The 22771-nt window shown below is 36.1% G+C and overlaps 1 protein-coding gene across 4 annotated transcripts in view; it reads left to right on the top strand.

The window, feature by feature from the left end:
- GRIA1 (glutamate ionotropic receptor AMPA type subunit 1) overlaps positions 1-22771 on the top strand; it is a 2520544-nt gene that overhangs the window by 1256964 nt on the left and 1240809 nt on the right. For all 4 annotated transcript variants that reach the window (XM_044069490.1, XM_044069489.1, XM_044069493.1 and 1 more), the window contains exon 6: positions 6090-6251. In XM_044069490.1, coding sequence (XP_043925425.1) covers positions 6090-6251 — 162 coding nt within the window. The remainder of the gene's footprint in view (positions 1-6089; positions 6252-22771) is intronic.

The following is a 22771-nucleotide window of genomic DNA, read 5'->3' as shown; positions in this document are numbered from 1 at the left end:
CATGTGGAAATATTGCTTATTGTCATAATTACTAACAAAGAAATTACAGGATTTCCAGTACATTATGATGTAAATGGACATTGACAATGAATTTTTGTGTCTCCCACCATTACACCATATCCATATCCCTCAATAGCATGTAGGTCTTTCAGTTTGAAAATATGGACATAAATATGAAAATATGTATAATAAGTGGCAAAAACTGATTAAATTCCGTACGATGAGACATCCTACATTAACAATTGTAGTTTCATTTTGTTAATTATTCCTTGCCCTTTCTAATACTGCATGTTATTAACTGGTAAGTCACTTAGTTAAAGAAGACACTCACAAAAGAGTCAGTATGCCATAAATAGCTGAGGGTATTAACTGGACAAATACAAAAAATGTGTTACAGCTGTGAATGAGTTAAAGCATATGCCTGGCTGTTCGCTTAAAACACCATAACAATACAGGCAATCTAAAAGTAAGCAGTGTCATTGTCAGAGCAGGTAGCACACTCCCAGTTGGTACAGAAGGTTTTGGGGGGGGTTCTATTCCCACACCATGTAGATGCATCTCTGACACTGCAGCATAAGGGTGAAGCTGAACTGAGTGCATCATCCTTCAGATGAGATGCTAATGAAGTCATATCTGCTTGAAATGAAGGTTGCTCAGCTGGATGTAAGAGAGCCAGTGACACCTACTGAAAAGAGTAGGCAAAGTTCCCTGATGCACTGACTACTCAATTTTCCCTAGTATTATAAATACCACCTTGGGTCTCCCCTAAAAACAGGCTGCTAGCTTAGTGGGACTAACCTGGGGAACAAATGATAAATATATATATATATATATACATATATATATACATATATATATATATATATATATATATATATATATATATATATATATATATATACATTTGGTTCCAATAAAAATACACATAAATGAATTTTAAAATAAAGTTGCACATAAGTTAATATGTCACTGACCTTAAAATAGTTATGAAATTCAAATTATTGTTTAAGCATGCAACCGTCCGAGCTTTAGAATATAATTAGCAATGTTATTCTGCTCTCTTAAAATCCAAGTGTTCATATCAACTTCTATTTTATAAAACACTTGCTGTAATGTGCAATTTTTGTACATTGCTAAATGTTATTATAGCATTCTTTATCTTTTTTTCTTAATTTCTCTAATATGTTCTGAAATGTATGTTCTTAGGTTACATGTTGATCTTCCTGTGTAAAAGCAGTTACAGACCATACACTTAGGCAAATTAACCATGCACTATCTAGAACACACAAATAAGTCACTAACTCAAACAGAAGCGGTAGATGATGGCAGAAATTTAATATTTCAGGAGTAAGTTGTGCATTGACTAACATTCTGTTGCCCAATGTACATGAATGTGTGGAAATTCCTGACAGATTTAATAGTATTCTCATTGGGGGATAACTCACTGAAAGCAAACCAGCTAATGCAGTATGATGGAACCAGAGGCCAGCAACTGCAATGAAAAAAATAATAATAAGACAGGAAGTTAGTGTTTCTTGAACTGAAGTGCCATGTAATAATGTTTTATAACAAATCAGCTGGTTACATAGTAGCCTAAAGGCAACACTGTTTCTCTTTCTGGAGACACATTACATACTTTGTTCTGTTCCTCATAGAATTTGTGGTTTTCTGGCAAATCAATGACAACTGAAGTCAGTAAATAATGACCTACATTTGAGTTTTAGACTTACATCCTTCAGAAAGATGCATGCTAACACCAATCCTGTTGTTCTAGCAATTTTCTTAAGTTTGTAAGAGCAATGTTTGAAATATATCCTTTTTTTGGGTATTTGTCCCCCCATTATTTTAGGCATTGTCCAGATTTCTTGCACTAAGAAGTTGAGAGGTATGTCTTCAGTTTCTCTAGGTCTTGTAACAGATGTTAGTGTTTGCCCTGTAACAATTCTCTTGCAGAGATTCAGTGAAGAACAATATATACATGCAGATGTCACGGGAAAGGTGGCATTAGCTCAGCTATTGTAGAGAGGGAAGTATTCACAGTTCTGGAAGACTGGTTGGAAGTCAGGACCCCCATCTGTGGCATAGATCCATCTTGTAATGACTGCAACATTGATCTAACTTGGACATCTACTCTTATGGTAAGTTCAAAGCTACATAGTTAGTTGTTATAGCAATGACCCACAGCTGGGTGGATTTTCCCAGGGTTGGCAAAGCCCTCGTGACCAAACAAAGCCAACCATGGGTAAATCCAGCATTACCCATACCCAGCCATAGGTTATTGCTATTATACAATGCTGTTAGTTTTGTGTTGTTGTTATTTAGGTTTTTGTTTGGTTTACTTTGTATTCTTCCACTTTTGTAAGATAAAGTAGTCCACACTTTCACTTTGTATTTATTGTTTATTTGTCTTTTAATTTAAATACAAGTTATTATTAATTTCTCAAGTGATGTTAGGAAATAATTATATAAGTAGATGTAGTTTTAAAGCATTTGGTTTGTCTTCCTGTTGTAGTTTCTTTTGTATGTCTGTATTGCTTCTGACTTGCTGGTTGTCTATGCTCAGATGTTGGCTTGAGTTCTTGTTAGTGTAGTACCTGTAATGACAGATTGTGTTTATAGATAGTTTTATATTCATATATATATATATATATATATATATATATATATATATATATATATATATATATATGTAATATGGTTTAGTTATATATAATTATCTTATTTTGCTGGGTTTCTATGTTGTAGATGTTTATATGTTTAAGTTGTTTATGTTTTTATGTTTATATGTTTAAGCTGTTATGGATTTTATGGGTAAAATTATAGTTGACTGACTGAGTGAACGATTGATTATTGGGAGTGCTTATTGTTACTATTGCTTGTGGATTGAACTGCTTGGCTCTGTTATTTTTGTGCACGGAGAGCTAACTGTAGCTTATCTTGGCACTGGTTCCGCATGTAGTATGCAGAATCAGGGAGAGTAGAATTGTGGGTGCTACTGCTGAAGGTAGGTGTTCCGATGCATTGCTGGTAATAATGAAACGGTTAAATGTATTGTTTTTTTACACAGTGTTTATGGCAGTATAGAAGGAGAAGGGTTTTGTCAGTTTTAAGGGTTTCAGTAATTTTTATTTTATTTGTAGTCACGGCTGCATGATACATTAGCGACCGGAGTTTTTACTTTGGTTACGCTGGATTTACAATGTGCACACTGGTTGGATTGGCCAATCAGCGTGCACGTTTCTTGTCTTTGCTGAGATGGCATTGCATAATAGGCATGTAGTCCAAAGGACCATTGAAGAGACTATCCTGATGTCTCAGTTCTACCAGAGCATTTGTCTGGCTAAGGGGCTTTTCAGAACCGCACAATGGGAAAAAGAGCACTAAAGGAATCAACCTGTGGACTTCAGAAAGCCACTTGTTAACAGTTCATTGTCTTAATCTTCTCTGCTAACTGGGGCTAGGATGGAATTCATAAACTATTGCACACCATGCATGGCCACCTTGCTCAGCCTTCTATCATATACAAGAGGAAGAGCAGGATCATGGTCAAATGGGACTCTTGGCAGGGTAGTGGACTGGGCCCCCACCCCACAGTCATACCAATATCCCAATACTTTGTCTCTCCCCAGTTACTAGAAGAAGAAAATAAAAACTGTTCAGGCCTGTCAGTGTGCATGCTGTTTTCTTTTTTCCTTTTATAATAATAACAGGTTTGTATTTAATTTGAAATATTTATTTCATATGTTACAGCAAAACCACTGACAGATATTTGCTAAACCAAACAAAACGTATATTGCAAACACACTTAGCATGAACAACATTAAAACTCTCTTGCTCTGAAAGTCACATTTATTGAAAATGCATCTTGCAACCAATAAGACTTCAAGAGATGTGATGTGATCCGTAGTCCAACAGCATATACCAGAAATAGCAAACTTGGAACTGGGCCATGCTGCAGTTGAACTAGTACAGTGTACAGTAAAATGTGACCAGAAAGTAGTTCAGACAACTCTGACAGTAGAATACAAATATAAATTAAAAGTGCAGTATTAGAGCAAAAATGGACATTTATAGTTAGGTGGAAGCAACGGATGCCTCATATATTTCAGTATCTCAGTGAATAGCTAGTTTTAGTGCTCAAGTGATATCAAACAGTGTGTATTCAGCAAATTTGAATCTAGCCTCTGCTATAAAATGCAGAAGTGCTAGAAATCACAGTCAGAACAGCAGAAGGCAGTTTAAATAATGCAGCAATTCACCAGCAATTCCCAACATAGAAGGGTGTAGGCTGCACTCTCCCACCACAAGAGTCTAGTCCACAAAATTTCCTGATGTAAAACAACTGGTGTTGATGCACAAGTGCTTAAGCCAGGACTAAGACACTTCAGAATAACAGACACAGTAGGCCTACAACCAGCAATTTCCAGCCAGAAGGGTGTAGGCTACCCTCTCCTGCCACAAGAGTTTAGACCACAAATCCTCCTAATGTATACTTCTTGTAAGTATGTAAACCACCTCAACCCCCATAAAACAGTATGCTGTGAGTCACACAAAATTGAAGAATGGAAAATGCCATTATTTTACACCACATATTTTGCCTTTTCCCAGTATCATACAATATTGCCCAATCTCAGAGTTAGACTATACTAGATGGACCAATGCCCTACCACCCCTGCATATACACACACACCTGGAGGAGCAGAATGCTTTGCCTGTCTGCAAAATCTTTGGGGAAGATCAAAGTCAAGTTTTTCTGTTTTTTCATTAATATTTTGGCTTTCTTTGTCATTTAAGCTTGTGAAACAAACTGACATTGATTCTGCATGACAAAGTACACTGGAACACAATGCCCTGAAATTTCACTAGCTACAATCCTAACAAATTGTCAGTGAAAGACCTGTTGTACTTTTTTTTTGGGGGGGGGGTTTCTGTATGCAGTGAATGCTTTTAAACTTTTATATTTTATGCAGTTATTAATGTCTGTGTTAGTAGTACTGGGGAATCCCATACCAACCACAAGTGTCCTGAGTTCTGAATCAATAGGTATAGGGCTTCATTGATATTAGGAAGTCTGGTACTCCCCAGTACCACCAAAACAAGAGGATATTGTTATGCTTAGAGAATATGTTATCTTTGGACTTATATTTCCATCAGTTATATTTTAATGTCTTTTTTTATGTAAAGTAGTTAGTCCTCCATCTCTTGTTTTGGTACAGTGTATATGCTTTACATCTGCATTTCTTTAAGTAAATGTGTGCTGCAGCGCGGTGCCATGAGCTAGATTAACACTTGTATAAGTGGCTGTTTAGAGTTATTTGAATTAGTATTATATTTAATGAAAGTAAATGTTTTCCATCATTAAGAAATCCTGCTCTTTAGTAATGTGCATCAAATATGTGCCTCTTCAACTCACCAAAAGCAAAGCATATGGATTATTATTGTTTCATTATTTTTTTAATTAGCGATTTCTAGGCTTCACCCTCAAACTAGTCAGTGCTGTATGTCTGGTTCTTGCTGCATTTCCTTTGTTATTTGTTCGTTTGTGTGATTTTATATGTGATACATAACTGATTAAACTGCTCAGAAATGGCAACCGTTGTACTAAACCTGTCTCTGTAAGATGTGGTTAAGGATATGAAATGAGCCCAGAAGGCTAGTTCTGTGCTAGAGGGGGAGAAATTTATGTGGACTGGGAAGTGTAATAAGCCACCTCTGGTATCGTTCTCACAAAATAAATAATCATGATCTCCTTGGAGCTGGAACTGTGGGAGTGATGCAAACCTTTTTAAGAAATCGTTTGTTTAGTATGTTTTCAAGTGTACACAGCAGTGCTTTAGTGAGCAAGCTGAACAGCAGGAAGTCTGAGTGCTGCATGCATGGGTACAACATTGTGGCCCATGTCATAACTAAAAAGGTCATTCTTGGCTCAGTCTATCTTCTTTTTCTTCTACTAAATCTTCTTCAGTAAAACAAGAATAAGCAAACAAATATTATACATCTTTCATAAATGTTTACTATGATTTAACAGAAAAATTGTCTTGGTATGATGTCCATCCTTTCTGGTAAAACAATCTTCTTTATCCTTCAAGGGCTTCATGGATATTGATTTAGACAAATTCCAGCATGGTGGTGCAAATGTCACTGGTTTCCAAATAGTGAATTACACAGATCTGAAAGTTGCCAAAGTCATGCAGCAATGGGAGAGTTTTGAGAGCAGAGAACATTCACGAGTCGAATGGAAAAGGCCTCGGGTAAGAAACTCATTATATTTTCGAGTGTATGTGTGTGAGCATATGCATCTGTTTATGCTATGATGCATTATACTTCACCAGGAAATGTGTGAGAATGTGTTGGATGCATGTAATTTGTACATGTGCCCTATGGTATGGTGATGGTGAGCTGAAGTTTAGTATTTCAACTACCTGATGAAGATCAAGGATATTAAAATGTACAAATTTTTGTCTGGAATCCTGTATCTGTATACAGGTATTATTGGAATTCATGTCATTATATCAGTCTCCTGAATATCAAGTGCCATAACAACAACAATCAAAAAGCTGAGTAAGGAAAAAAGCAGTTGTTATTGCAAGAGGCAAAGCCCTCTGTATCCTCATATCCCCTGCTAATTATATCTATATTTGTATCTACAGCTATATCTACATCTATCTGTGTGTATATATATATATATATATATATATATATATATATATATATATATATATATATATCTGTATACACACACATAAATCCAATTTCCTGATCCTTGCTGTACTATAATCACACAATTATGTTAGTATTTCTGATTTTAACATATAGGGTTCAACACTCTGGTGCTCAACATTTCTGTCCATTCAACTATTATCATGAAGCCATATTATTGTACATGTGACCAGAAGCCTGTGATAATTATGTAGACTATTAACTGCAGCCCCTTTACATTAGTTATACCATTAGCCAGTACTTAAATGAATTGTGTTTCCATTAGTATTGTATATGCCATTCCTTGAATATAGATTGTTAAATGATGAAAAAACATTCCCTCACTATGCAAAGAGAGGCTGATTAAAAAAAATATTTTTTTCCTGTTGCTTTGTCAAGATTAAACAGATATGTTGCTGTTGCTTTGTCAAGATGTTGGCTGTCCTGAAATTAGTATAGACTGTTAAAGTGAGTTTAATGTTGTTTGTGTGGTGTGCGAGCTGTTAATTAGCAGAACTTATTATTCCTCATTAAATGTAATCAGTCTCTGTTATTCCATACATCTGACCATACTGTGATCTATTGCCCAAACTACCCTATCAGTGTAGTAATATAGCAGCTTCAGCACTGATTTCTCTCTGGCAGGTGTCTTGTGGAAAATAATTACCCCATTCATTTTCATAGCTTTCTCTTCAGAAGGTACCCCATATACATTTCTCCATATCTTACCTTGTTGCTTTTTATGACACAACTAGATACTTTAATGTTACTGGTACTTCATTCATTATACAACCCTTTTAACTCTACCATTGATTAGCATAGTTCACATTCCTTTATCTGTAAGCTCAACATCTATTTTTGTACTTTTACATTATAGGTAGTTAAAAAGTAGCTATATGTTGCCTTTACCAACTCATTTCTTATATACTTTTATTTTGTATTATTCACAGAACTGTACTTGTAAACATTATCCACAAGTCATTTTTTTTATAAAGGGTAGTTTAAAGTATGCAATACCGTTATTCTCCTTTGCTTATATAGCAGTCTGTCCCTGAGCTCCAATTACTGCTGCTTTGATTTCTTGGGTGCTACAGCAGCAAAGTCATTTGCTGACTACTCTCCTTATTGCTGAATTCCATAACCATCAGGCCTTGCAAACATCTGTAACCTTGAGCAAAGATCTCTAGAAATGCTTGCCAGACAGTTCCCTATTCCTAACTTTAGTTATAACTTCCTAAGCAATGTTTAACATTTAAAGCCACCACCTTTTATATTTGCTCATATGTCATCTATGCTTTATGCAATTCATACAATTCTCTTCATAATTCATCTTCCAGTGGCTTTCAGAAGGACTGATAAGGATAAATTCCAAACAGTTTTACTGTTGGTTCCAATAACATTCTTTTAAAAAAAAATGGTTTATTAATGTAATATATTTACAATATATGCGCAGAAAGGAAAAAAAATGAACATCACGTACCATTATAGAATGTTAGGAATACATTGAATTATCAAGATAATCTTATACAAGCAACACATAGAGCCTTGGTATTTCAATAGCAATATTTCAAAGCTAGCCTTACCACTGAAAGTCTTGGTATGATTTATGGATCTTATTCTGATCACTCTTTTCTCATATTTGTATAGTATTGCTTTTAAATTTAAAAATTCTTTGAATGTAAGAACTAAATTTGATTTCTATTTTTTCTAATAATTTTTTAGTCACTGCCAGGAGACTCAGGAACAATTTTTATTGTTTGGCTTTTACAGATAAAGCAAGTGCAACATTCATGAGCATTATTGATGTAGTTAAAGAACAATTATCAGGCTATAACCACTTAAAAAACTAATTTATCTCTTCTCAGTAGACATTTAATTTTTCACGGTCAATAAACATGTGTCCAATCAGCTTTTACATCTTTATTATATCTCTAACAAACTAAATAAGTAATTTTACCAAATGGAGAGATTTTATAGGGAGTAAAAACATTCTGCATGTATATTTCCACATAAAAACTTTCCAGTATAAACTTGAATAAGTTTGACTAACTGATTGAAGTAACAAAGTTTATTCTAACCATCTCTTGAGTCACTCAATCCAGTACTGTCTAAAACATTCCAGAATTTTTCATCAAAATTATTATTTATAATTAACCTACATAACTTGGACAAGCTTCCTTTACAAGTCAATTTACCTTTGATGATAGCATTCATATATCCATATAATGGGGGATTAGTGTTCTGTTCTTTTTCATTTATGTTATACAAATCCATTTAATTTCTTACTGATGGATAATATTAGATGGTTATCCAAGTCATACAACTTATAATATTTCATTAAACACTCTGTAAACTTAGCTTTTCATTTTTCAAAGCAATCAGTCCATAATAATAATCCATTCCTTTGTAGTAAATTTATTTTAACATTGTTTTCAATTTCCTTAAATCAAGAGGTATATGCAATGGGAAAGCACAACAATTTTAATATCAATGGAGTTTTAAAAACATATTTCTTAACTGTTTTATGAATTGATTTCATGCATGAAGAGTCTAAAAATTGAAACTAATTTCCTCCCAATGTAAATTGTATTAACCATATAAAAGGATTGTTACATATTTCCAATTTACCATATTTGAGAAACTTATAAAAATCTAGTAAAATCTACTCCTGAATGGTTTTCCATTGAATAGTGTAAGTTGAGTCTAAACAGAGCATAACAGAGTTAAAATTTGCAGCAACAGAATGATTCTAAATCTGTGAAGCTAATACTGCAATACTACCATAATCTTATATGATTTCTATAATCAATTCTCAGCTTTTTAAGATACCATAAGAATGATGTTAACACTTTTTCCATTTTCTTTAAAAGTTTCTTTGTCAGATATTAAAATTATTGATTGCAATGTGTATATAATCTTGGGTAATGTAATCATTTTAATAAGTGCCAAACATATCCTTGAAAGTAAAAAAAAAAATCATTCCATATTTAATAAGTAACACTTCAATTATTTTTTTCAAAATTATTATTAATAATCTTAGTCACATCTTGATAGACTTTTATTCCTGAATATTTTAGTTCTTTTCCATCCCAGTTATATTTATTTTTAAACCTACTATCTAGTAATTGATTTGACATTAAAGTTTCAGTTTTATTATTATTATATTTCAGCAGTGATACTTCTTGAAACTTTTCAATTTCCTCATCCATTTCTTCAGCTGAATAATTTAAATATCCTGTCATTAACAAAGTATTTGCAAAAAGCTGTATTCTAGATTGACAATCCTTGTTAATTGAGAATCCATCAATTTTTCCATTGCTTTGTACACTATTATATAAGGGATCAACAACTAATGCAACTAGTAGAGCGAACAAAGGGACAACCTTGATCTGTGCCTTTGTGTAAAGTGAATCCTTGAGAAATGTAAGATCCAATTTTAACATATGCTTTTGAATGTTTGTACAGGCTTTTTAATATTCTAGTAAATTGTTTTGGAAATGAAAATGATTCTAAAGTTTTAAACAAGCAGTTCCAATCTACTGAATCAAAAACTCTCTCGATATCTAAGCTAATTAGGGCCAATTTTCTTCTTCTTTCCCTTTGCTAAATCTAAGATAGTTACTGCCCTTTTTATATTATGTGTTAATCTGTTGACTATAAAACCTGTTTCATCGTTATTAATCAATTTATCTACTATATATGTTAATCTTGCAGCATGGATGGAAGTAAACATTTAATAGTCTACCTTTAATAATGAAATAGCTCTATATGAGAAAATTATCCTTTCATTTTTAATGTGAGATTACGGAAAATTTCCACAAAGGAGGAATTATTTTGTCACTTTGAATTATCCTGAAAATATCACTAAGTAATTCTAAAATATTTAATGTAAGCAGACTATATAATTCTGAATTTAAACCATTTAAGCCTGGATATTTTCCATTTTCACATTTTTAAAAGCTTCTTCAACTTTCTTGGTCATTAAGTTTGTTAGTAACATTTTTTTCTTTAAATACTTGTCAATTTTCTAATCATCAGGACTATTATTTTTATCTTTATTAAAATCCTTTATAGAATTTCTAAAAAAAATAAGCATTTCCTCTATGTCTGAAATAAGCTTATTAGTTTGAGGATTTTGTATGTTATTAATTTATGCCTTTTTGATTAGCATGTTCTTCTATTAACTAATCTATGTTGATTTTTTGAAGTTATCACACAATTATGCAATTATATTTTTTCTAAAGCTATCTCCACTTTATTTGTTAAAACTGTTTGCTATATTCCTCTTCATTTTAATAACTTCAGCATTATCAAATTTCTTTGTTGTTCAAAGTTTGCTTCATGTATTTCTAACAACTTTTTGTCCTAGTCTTTCATTCTATTAGTAGCCCATCTTCTCATTCTATGATTAATATGCATTTTAAGGAGTCCCATAGTATGGCTTTACTAACCTGACCATTAACATTCAAATACAAAAAATCTCTATTTGTTCCTTAAAATAATTTTTAAATTCTTATAATTTCATACACTGTAATTCTATAAATAATCTGAAATTGCCCTATATCCATTAATATATTAATCCTTAGTGCATTATGATCAGATGAAGGACAAGGAATAGTTTTAAGATAATTCACATTAAGGAAATCTGTAGAGGCATAAATCCTATCAATGCTAGCATGCTCCCCATGCACAAAGAATAATGAGTAAAGAACAATGACTTATCTTCTGCTTTTACTATTAAATAAGCTAAATTATTGTTACTAATCCATCTATTTAGTGCTTTAGCTGATTCCAGAATTTAAGCTTGGTATACCTTCATTTATGTGAAAGGAGGTTGTACGATGCACCAAAGTGCGAAAATACAACGTCCAAATTCCTGAAATGTTGAGTGACAATGGTTTGACACATTGGCATTCACACATTGGAAGTCAGCAGGTGCAGATCGCACTATAGCTGGGATGGGGAAATGAACCCTTTCTGTCACTGTAGTGTGATCTTGGAGTTTGTATATTAAAGTGGAGGGGTGTGGGGTGGCACAGCCCCCCACATGGGGGGTGCAGGAGGATTTGCCCCCCCTTCATAACGTTGGTTGGAGATGGTTGGAGATGGTTAGAGTTCGAAAATTGTTGAATCTGGTTTTCCAGATTACCATTTTCGACATTTTGTTTTGTGGGACATGTTGCTTTTCGACATGTGAAGTCACACAGTAGTGTATTCGTACAACTGCCGTTCAGGCAAATGAAGGTATACTTTTAAGCTTTCTTCTGTTCATTTGTATTGTCTATACTAGATGTGCAGTTAAAATCCCCTGCTAAAATTAAACTACCCTTCCAGTGGCTTAGTACAACATTTAAATGATCTTTAACCACTTTTGTACCCATTCCAGGGATCCAGTAAAAATTAACTAGTATATAGAGTTTGTCTTTATATTTAATTGTTATAAATGTGTACATTCCTTTTGGATCATTAATGGATTCCATGACCTTAGGCATTATAGTAGATTTTCAACAATGTATAGCAGTTCCTCTCCTCTTTTTGTTAAATGAAGCAGATGATAACATTATATAACCTAAGTTATTTAAATAGTATGTATCTTTATAAGTCAAGTGAGTCACTTGCAAGAATATAATGTCTTCTCTATTTCATTTTATATATGTCATTAGTGATTTTCTTTTGTTGCCATAGTTTAATCAATTTTCATTAATAAAAGATTAAAAAGTACAGTTGTGTACACTTACCATAAATGTAGATGTTCGAGTATCCTACGAATACCCACTTAACTCTTCTCTTCCTTTTCCCTCTAAATATACCTCTACATCTATATCTCCTTTCTCTCTCACCTTCTTAAATCTCACCTATCAGCCTAACTACCCACTAGCTAAATACCACAGACTAGCACACTTCAAATCAAGCAAACTAAAAACTAGGAAAGTATTTAGCTGTATTTACAAACTTCCCCTAGCAAAATATTATAAACTCCTCCACTCACTATTGGACGGAGATATTCATCCTAACCCTGGCCCACACCATACCAATACCAATGTCCACAAAAAACAAGACAAACCTCATTCTCTAATATCTTCCATATCTAGCAACTCCCTCACTATTGCCCATCTAAACATACGAAGTATTTGCAATAAAATCACTCAAGTCCATGCCCTCCTAGAAATCCATCAATTTGACATTTTATGTTTAACTGAAACATGGCTCAAGCCAACCATTAAAGACAACGAAATCACTCTAGCATCATTAGACTTGATCGCACTGACAAAAAGGGTGGAGCGGTAGCAATTGTATACAAAACAAAATTCCATCTTAGTAATCTCAATCTGACTCTTACTGTAGAAAATAATGCCGAAATAATCAGCTCCAAACTACAAGTCAACACTTCCAAAGCTATAAATATCATTTGTGCTTATCTCCCTCCAGGAAATAACATTAATACCCTTGAATGTATCCTCAGTTCACTCTCCACCAACCTCCCACAAGAAACATTAGTCTTAGGTGACTTTAACATTGATTGGTTTACCTGTAACAATACAAATCCTACCTCCCATATAAACCTCTATGGCTTCATACAACTCATCAATAGTCCTACTAGAACTAACAAAACCAACAATAATGAAACCACCTTAGACTGGATCCTCACTAATACTCCCCAACAGAACTACCAAGCAGGTACCCTACCAGAAGACCTAAGTGACCACTCATTAACATATATTATTAGACATAAAACCAACCTAATCTTACCTACTACCTACAGAACCTTACGCTCCATAAAGCAATTTAAAATTGAGCATTTTCTAACTGAGTTAAGACTATGTAATTGGTCCCCAATAAAATATCTCCCACTTAACGAGGCAGTAGATTACTTTAATTCCACTTTCTTGTCTATCCTGGATCACCATGCCCCAAGTCGTACTATTAGAACCAAAGCTAAAGCAGCACCCTGGCTGACCAACAGTACTAGGCAAAAAATAATTCTCAGAAACAAATCTTGGGCAAAATGGCATACCACAAAAAAACTATCAGACCACCAATACTTCAAAGAGCTTAGGAATAGTACAAAAAAAGCCATACTGACAGACAAAAAGAACTACTACCTTCAATTACAACAAACCTCCAAAACTGAACCTAAAAAATTCTGGGCCAGTATAAATAATCTCTTATCCCCAAGCCAGTCTATCACACCCAACCCTCAGGACTCTAACCCAGACAATCCCACACAAATTGCCAATGACTTCAATTCTTTCTTCACTAATACCATCCAAACTCTTGCTAGTCACCTATCTCCTGACACCTCTAAACTACTCTTACCTACCACAAATACTCCTCCTACTCTTCACTTACAACCTATATCTACATCCTTTGTCTCATCTCTGCTCCAAAAACTTAAACCTACCACCCCCTCTGCAGACAAACTTCCTGCTGAATTCTTGCAAATTGGAGCCAAAGCCATTGCTTACCCTATTTCTATTCTAATAAATAGATCTATTAATGAAGGAATCTTCCCTTCTGTCTGGAAGATATCTCACATTATCCCACTACACAAACGGGGGAAATGTAATGACCTTTCAAACTATCGCCCAATAGCACTACTATCACCTCTAGCCAAAATTATGGAGAAATGTATCCAGAAACAACTTCTTAACCACCTTCTCCAAAACAGTCTACTTGCTAACAGCCAGCATGGATTCAGACCTTCCCACAGTACTACCACTGCCTTACTCTCCTTTACCAACACCATCAACCACAACCGCAACAACAATTACCTATCATCTTCAGTCTTCATTGACTTATCTAAAGCCTTCGACATGGTTAATCATAAACTCCTCCTACACATACTAAAATCTCTCTCACTTGACACCCCTTCCTTAACTTGGTTCACATCTTATCTTGACAACCGTCAGCAGGCAGTACTCTGGAAGAATTCACTATCTAATCTCCTACCTATCTCTTTAGGCGTACCTCAAGGGTCTATCCTAGGCCCCTCTTATTTTCAATCTTTATTAATGACCTCCAATCAGCTATCCCTAACACCACTTGCATACAATATGCAGATGATTCTACTATAATCTGCACTGCCACCTCTCAAAATGAACTTCAGTCTCTTACCCAAAAAGCCTTTTCTTCTGTTGAAAAATGGTTCTCTGATCGTTGCCTTCTCCTCAACCCCAAGAAAACCAAACTGTTACTGTTCCCACCTACCCGTAAATGTACACCACTTAATTTCTCTCTCACATCCACTGATAGCACTCTCATTTCTCCTGACTCAACAACAAAATTACTAGGAATAACTGTTGACAACAATCTAAGCTTTGACTCACACATCAACAACACAATAAAAGTAGTTAACAAAAAAATTGGTTCCCTCTACAGAATCAAACCCTTCCTTACACATGAAACAAGAAAAATCTTAGCTAGATCTCACCTCATCTCTACTCTTCTATATGCCTCCCCCATCTATACTAATCTCTCCAAAAGCAACCTGAAGAAACTTGCTACATCCTACTATAATATTCCTAGATTCGCTACAGGATCCCAGTTTCGAACTCACCACTGCCTGAACCTAAGACAACTAGGTTGGCTTGAATTTACCAACAAATTAATACTTCAACAGCTCTTAATAGCTCACAAAATTCTACACCAACCAACTAAAATACCAATACTCTCTAACCTTGTTACACCTTACAAGAACATGAATCAGCTATGCTCCTCAAACAAACTACTGATTTATACTCCCAAACCTAATAACTCAGCAGGGGACTGCCTCTTTTCCAACTGTGTTGGAAAAATGTGGAACAAACTACCCTCTGATATCACATCTCTGTCTACACTCTCACTTTTTAAAAGACAACTAACTATGCATCTCAATAGTCAATGGCTTTGCCCCTGTACCAACCCAGATTAACTTTCCCTCTTACTCTGTCTCTTTTTCTTACCCTACACCCTCATAACTTTCCTTTTCTTAATATCTATGTAGTGAAATGTTATCTCATATACACAGTACTACCACGGCAAAAAAAAAAATATATATATATTTTTTTTATTATTATTTCTTTGTATAAAGACATTAGGACTTTTTTCTCCTTGTTTGCTACTATCATAGTTGTACATTGCATATATTGTCTAACTTTGTTTTTTAAATTCTAATCTTGTATGGTCTATTCTGTATAAACAATGTAATATTCCATTGGAGCTTTTCTCTCCGGGCCTCTACTGAAAATGAACATATATCCGGTTAGACTAGCCCGGTCAACAAATGTAAAATAAAATAAATAAATATTCACTGTTGCAGTCATTACATTTGGGTAATCATCTGCTGGCAGGTTGCCCTCAGTCGGCCTGAATATCAAAGTCATGGGTCCTGCGTCGGTTGCTGTCTCCTCTTCCATGATGTCAGGTCGTCAGGGGTATAAAACATGCAGCCGATGCCATTTTATTCAGTTTTTTCTTGCCCCAGATGTCAGGTGCCCCCCAAATGGGGAGCAAAAAAAAAAAAAAAAATATATATATATATATATATATATATATATATATATATATATACATATATAAAAAATGCAATTGTAACAACATGAACTTTACCTTCATCTAAAAGCAAATACACCACAAAGGCTGTAGAATATAGTGAAGGAAAGAGAAGTTCTAGAAAAAAGGAGGATGGCGGGTGGGTAACCTGGACTGCAACAGTGAATACACTCGAACATCTACATTTATGGTAAGTGTACACAACTGTACTATGTTCTTCATGTTTCATTGTTGCAGTCATTACATTTGGGTAGAATCCCAAAGCTATGGATGGGAGGCTGGAACTAAATAGCATTAGGAGCGGCTATAAGGCCCTGCAGAACTGCAGTGGCAAAGCCAGCCCTGGACTTAGAGAAGAAAAGCAAATGATAATGCTTTGTAAAAGTATGCACAGAGCTCCAAGTATCAGCTTCTAGAATGTTTTTGGTTGGCACCCCTCTGAGAAAATCTGCTGAGGTAGATGCAGCCCTGGTGGAATGTGACCTGATTCCCTTGGGCACCGGTTTACCATGATGTAAATAGCAGAAACAAATGCAGTGGCTTATCCACTTTGAAATAGTCTGCTTTGAAATAGCCTTCCCTTCTAATCCTGCAGCAAATGCCACCTGGAGCTGCTCAGACTTTCTTAGAGATTTGGTCCTGTTTAAGTAGAATCTTAGTGGTCTGTGTACGTCCAAGGAATGCAGAATCTGCTCCACCTTGTTCTGTGGATTTTGGTAAAAAGTTGGCAGGTGAATAGTTTGGTTAAGAGACACAACTGGATACCACCTTAGGCATAAAGGAAGGATTGGTCCTGAGGGACACCCTGTCTGGGTAAAATGTAATAAAATGCTCCACAGCCATGAAGGCCTGTAATTCTGAAACTTTTCTTGCTGAAGTGATTGCCAGAAGGAAAGCTGTTTTCCAAGATAAAAACTTTAAATCCGCAGTAGCTGCTGGTTCAAATGGAGGCAGGGTGAGCTTTTCCAACACAAAATTGAGGTCCCATGATGGAGTTGTTGATCTTCTGGGAGGCCTTACATTTTTGGCCCCTCTAAGATACTGTTTTAGCAGAGGATGAGAAAAGATGGGAGGCTCCATGTTGTAATGAGCCGAGATGGCAGAGGCATGGATTTTTATTGATTAAAAAGAAAGGCCCCTGTCAAGCATCTCAGTCAAGTATTGTAAAACCTGAGGAATATTTGGCTTTGCTGTGTCCGTCCCTTGTGCCTGGTTCCAAGCACAGAATCTCATTCATTTATTAGCATAAGATTTTCTAGTACTAGGCCTTCTGGCTTCCGAAATGAAATCCATCACTGATTTACTGAGAGGTGTTGTTTGAATAATTACATGATCAGCCATGCTGCCAGGTTCAGAGTTTGGAGCTGATTGTGCAGAATTTGATTGCTCTGCTGAGAAAGTAGATGAGGTATTTGAGGCAAGTACCAAGGAGGGAGTTGAGACATATTCCTTAGAAATGGGTACCAGTGCTGGCAAGGCCAATCTGGGGCATTTAGGATAATTTTTGGTTTTTCCTGTCTAACCTTTAGTAAGACCTTGGGAAGAAGAGGCAGAGGAGGAAAAGCGTAGACTGATAGGTTTTTCCAACTGAAGGATAGGGTATCCACTTTCCATGCTTGTTTGTGATAAGTCCTTGTGCAGAATTTGTCCAGTTGATAATTTTGGGGAGAGGCAAATAGATCTATGAATGGACTCTCCCATTTCTCTGTTATCATGCTGAAGACTTGTGGATTCAGTTTCCACTTGTGAGGGTCCATAAGATTTCTGCTTAAGTCGTCTGCCAGGGTATTTTGTTTTCCTGGCAGGAATTGAGCTTGAAGGTGTACTTGGTAAGTCAAGGCTGTGTCCCACAATGCCATGGCTAGTCTGCAAAGGGGGTAGGAATGTGTACCCTCATGCTTGTTTATGTACCACATAACCGTGGTGTTGTCCGTCTTTATCAGTAGTTGTCCTGGATGAGGTAAGTCCTTAAAGGCTGTCAGGGCATTCTGAACAGCTAACATCTCTTTCTGGTTGATATGCAGATGCATTTGTTTTGGGCTCCATATGCCCTGAATGCATCTCTCCGCCAGGTGGGCCCCCCAAGCATAGTCTGATGCATCTGTAGTTAGGGTTTGGGTGGCAGGGGATAGAGAGAAAGACCGTCCCATGTTCTGGTGACATGTCTCTGCCCATCAAAGAAACTCCTGTTGTAGGCAGGGAATGAGAGGAATCATTGTTTCCAGACTGTGACAATGTTGACTCCATAAACTTTTTAGATACCACTGTAGTTTCCTCATATGCAGTCTTGCATACGGAATTAGTAGAATGCAGGATGCCATGAACCCCAAAGCCTGCAGAATTTGTCTTGCAGATAACTGGGTTTTTGTTGCCATCTGTGTGAAGTAAAAAGTCAGTTTCCTTTGCTTGTCTGGCGTAAGGTAAGCCATCTGGGCAGTTGTATTCAAGCTTGCACCTAGGAATGTAATCTTTTGAGTGGGCACCAGCTGTAATTTCTTTTTGTTTATTGTGTACCCTAGGCATGTTAGAAGCCTTTTTACAAACACCAGATGTTGAAGAAGAATGTCCTTGTTTTCTGCTTGACTGAGACAATCGTCCAGATAGGGATAAATTTGAATGCTTCTTTGTCTGCAGAATGCTATTACTGGTGCCAGGCACTTTGTAAAGACCCTGGACGCAGTAGATAAGCCAAAGGGCAGTGCACAGAATTGGTAATGCATAAAACCGGCCTTGAAGCGGAGGTATCTTCTGCACTATTCCCTTATTGGGATATGCAGGTATGCCTCTTTTAAGTCTAGAGTCACTAACCAAGCATTCTTGCCCAGCATGGGCAGAAGCTGTTGCAAAGTCAACATTTTGAATTTTGGAATGTCCAAGAATGTGTTAGAAATCAATAAATCCAGTATAGGCTGCCAGGCATGGTCTTTTCTGGGTACCAGGAACAGTCTTGAGTAAAATCCTTGCCCTTTTTCCTGTTCTGGTACTGGTTGAATAGCCCCCATATCCATGAGGGACATAACTTGTTTCTGTGCCTCTGCTCATTGATTTTGTGGCAGATCTGGCCAACCGTTTGGAATTGGCAAGGTATGGAAATTAAATCTGTATCCATGGGATATTATGTGTAATAACCACTTGTCCTGGGTTATTAACTGCCAATTTTGAGCAAGAAGTGCTAATTTTCCCCCTAAGGGCCAAAAGATAAGTGCTTGGTGATGGCAGGGGGAAGTCATTGAGACTGCTTAGTTTAGGTTTGTGCTTTGTTTCCTCCAGATTTGGAGGTAGAGGCACCCCATTGCTTTGACCTGTAAGAACCTTGTGATTGGTATCTAGAGCCATTTGAGCACCTGGATTTGCCCCATGAGGCTCTGTCGGACACAGGAAAGGACCATTTTTTTGTAGGCCAGCGTCTACTGAATCTTGGTGGCTGCACTTGTAAGAAGTCTTTTACAGTTTTCATAGACTTAGCTTTGTCTTCCATTTTCTTTAAAACCTCTTCTGCCTTATTACCGAACAGAGTATCATGCTGTAAAGGTGCATCCAACAATTTAGCTTTAACATGATCAGGCAGATTTTGCTCCTTGAGCCAGGCATGCCTTATAATCACAGATCCAGTAACTGCGGCCCTGCAAGAGGCCTCCAAGGAATCAAAACCACATTGCAAAGTATGCTTTCCAACCTGTTCTGCTGCATGCAATAATTCCTGTAATTCTTTATTTTCTACACATTCAGACATCAACATCATTTTCTGTTTCGGTAATCCCATAACATACTGTTGATATTTAAGCATACGAAACTGGCAGTTTAAGGCCCTAATTGCCAAGGTTGCAGATATACAAACCTTCTTTCCCATTTATCCAGTGCCCTGGAATCTCTATCAGAGGGGGTAGGATTCTTAGCTGTTGAGGCCTTTACACCTTTGGGACCCTGTGAGATAGTTTCAGGATCAGCAGCAGGATTTTTGAATAAAAATTTGTGGGAGTCAGGAACCCTGTAATATCTGTCCGACTTACTAGGAGCCAGAGGTAGGGAATCTGGAGCCATGCATGATTCCAAAAACACATCATCAACAATGTCTAATACAGGAGGTATAGTCAAAAGCCTATGCTGAGGAAGAAGAAGGAAATCCCTAAGCCTCTTTTTTGATTCTGAGAAATTCTGGCTCTCCCAATGAAAATGTTCCCTTAAAGTATGCAAGGTTTCTCCAAAAGAATAATCTTCAGGAGGAGATGCAGATGGGATGGATTCCTCTGCATCTGAATCCTCGTAGGGTGGTATAGAAAATTCCTGATCAGAAGAGGAATCAGAAGAAATAGAAATCTGATCTGAAGAATCATAATCATTGTCTTGCCTAGGCCTCTTATCGGGGGGGGGGGGTTGGGAACCCCTGATCAAGGTAATTAAGTCCTCAGCCATTTTGATCATTTGTGTTTTAGGGATAGAGGCCTGAGTACATGGCTCATGTGTCAGTTTTTTTAGCCTTAGAAGTTACGTTTGTCTATGTTTTTGAAGCTGGCATCGGTTTTATATAGAAATGTTGAGGCCTGAAAACACCCTCAGAACCCCACATAATTGCAGTTTATGCACTATTATATACATGTGTATCCATTAAAAATACATTAAAACATATAACATCAGTACAAACATTGCAAAAAGTGGGGGGGCTGTGCCCCCCACTCCCCCCAAAATTCTCACTCCAGGGTCGCGCTACAGTGGGGAACTGGGCATATACCTGCCAGTGCTGTTTTTCAGTCAAATGAGTTTTTGGTAATATGTAGTGAACCCATATATATATACATATATATATATATATATATATATATATATATATATATATATATATATATATATATAGATACACACACACACACATGTGTGCGTGTGTGTGTATGTGTGTCTATATGTGTGTGTATATGGATACACTAGACAGTCTCGACGTACTGAAATGTCAAAATTCAAGTAATCTCCGTGGTATCCCTGAAGTCTCAAAACAACCCACTAAAGTGTAGTGGGTCCTGTCTTGGATAAAATCACAGACTTAATAATCTACTTAATAATTTGGTTAAATAAGAGGTACCACATGATTATAAATTTTATTTAAAGTACATAAGGGTTATATATTATTATGACAGCTACTAGGTAGGGCAGGAACAGCTCGAATGTCACACTGATGGGGGAAGGGATGTGAATTTAACATGTGTACCAATAACACTTTGTTTTACAGCACAATAAACCACTCCCATGCCTGATAAAAAGTATATATATATATATTTAGAAAGCTTGTGAGGAAATTATTACTCTATTTTTGTTTTACTTGGATCGCTTGCCTGTGTACTTAATAAAGGATTTTCGACTGGAAACAGACTGCCTGCCTTGCTTGGATTACTTTTGAATACTTAGTAATGCTGTACAATTATATATTTTCTATTATTACTTTTTGTTTTGTTTTGACTTAAGACAAGTTTACATTCGCTACTTCTACTACTATTGTCTGATCTGATTAATATACAGTGATTAACTAGAAATATATGGAATGAAAATCTTCCACACAGAGAAGTTTCTTACACTGCTTTGAAATGTCAAAATTCAGTACATCGAGACCGAATAGTGGAAAGTGCAGTTAACCGAAACTATACGATGCCGAATCCGCAAATGTCGAATCCGCTGCTATCGTGCTGTCGTGTTCGTGATGTGTGGTGTGGTTTGTGGATTTATCTTGGCTTTCAAGTAAGTGTGTGTTTGAGGATAATGGGTAGGGATTTTAGTGTGTGTGTGGTGGTGTTTGTTGTGTGTTTGTGTGTTTAGTGCGACCTCGGAGTTAGAATATATAAGTAGGAAGGTGTGGGGGGTGCAGGGGAGCTTGCTTATAGGTAGGTTAAGTGTGTTTGTGTGTGTTGTTATGTTTGTTTAGTTAGGTATGTGTGTTTGTGATTATGTCCTGGTGTGTGTGTGTGTGTGTGTGTGTGTGTGTGTGTGTGTGTGTGTGTGTGTGTGATTATGTCCTGGTTTGTGTGTCTGTGTGTGTGTGTGTGTGTGTGTGTGTGTGTGTGTGTGTGTGTGTGTGTGTGTGTGTGTGTGCGTGCGTGCGTGAATGGTCATGATTGTGGGTTTTCGTGTATGTGGTTTTTCAACTATTCAGTCTCGAAATACTGAAATTTGACATTTCAGTATTTCAAGATTGCATAGTGAATCCGTGTGTATGTGTATATATATATATATATATATATATATATATATATATATATATATATATAGATATATATATATTGGATATAGCTAGATATAAATGCACACACACACACACACACACACACATATATATATATATATATATATATATATATATATATATATATATATATATATATATACATAGATGGGTCTGCTTCAGATGATCAGAGTTGCAAAACTTCGAACATCATATGGGGTCAAGGACCAGATGATTGAAGTTTTGACACTTCAAACATCAAATTAAAAAAAGAAAAAAAGTTGTCTTTTACATTGCCCCCCCCCCCCGCACCTCTCACACCCCCTGCTAATTAAA

The sequence above is a fragment of the Protopterus annectens genome, chromosome 4.part0, assembly GCF_019279795.1.
Source record: "Protopterus annectens isolate FY-2018-M chromosome 4.part0, PAN1.0, whole genome shotgun sequence".
NCBI lineage: Eukaryota > Metazoa > Chordata > Ceratodontiformes > Protopteridae > Protopterus > Protopterus annectens.
The sequence above is the reverse complement of the archived record's forward strand: the minus strand, read 5'-3'. Positions and strand labels throughout refer to the sequence as shown.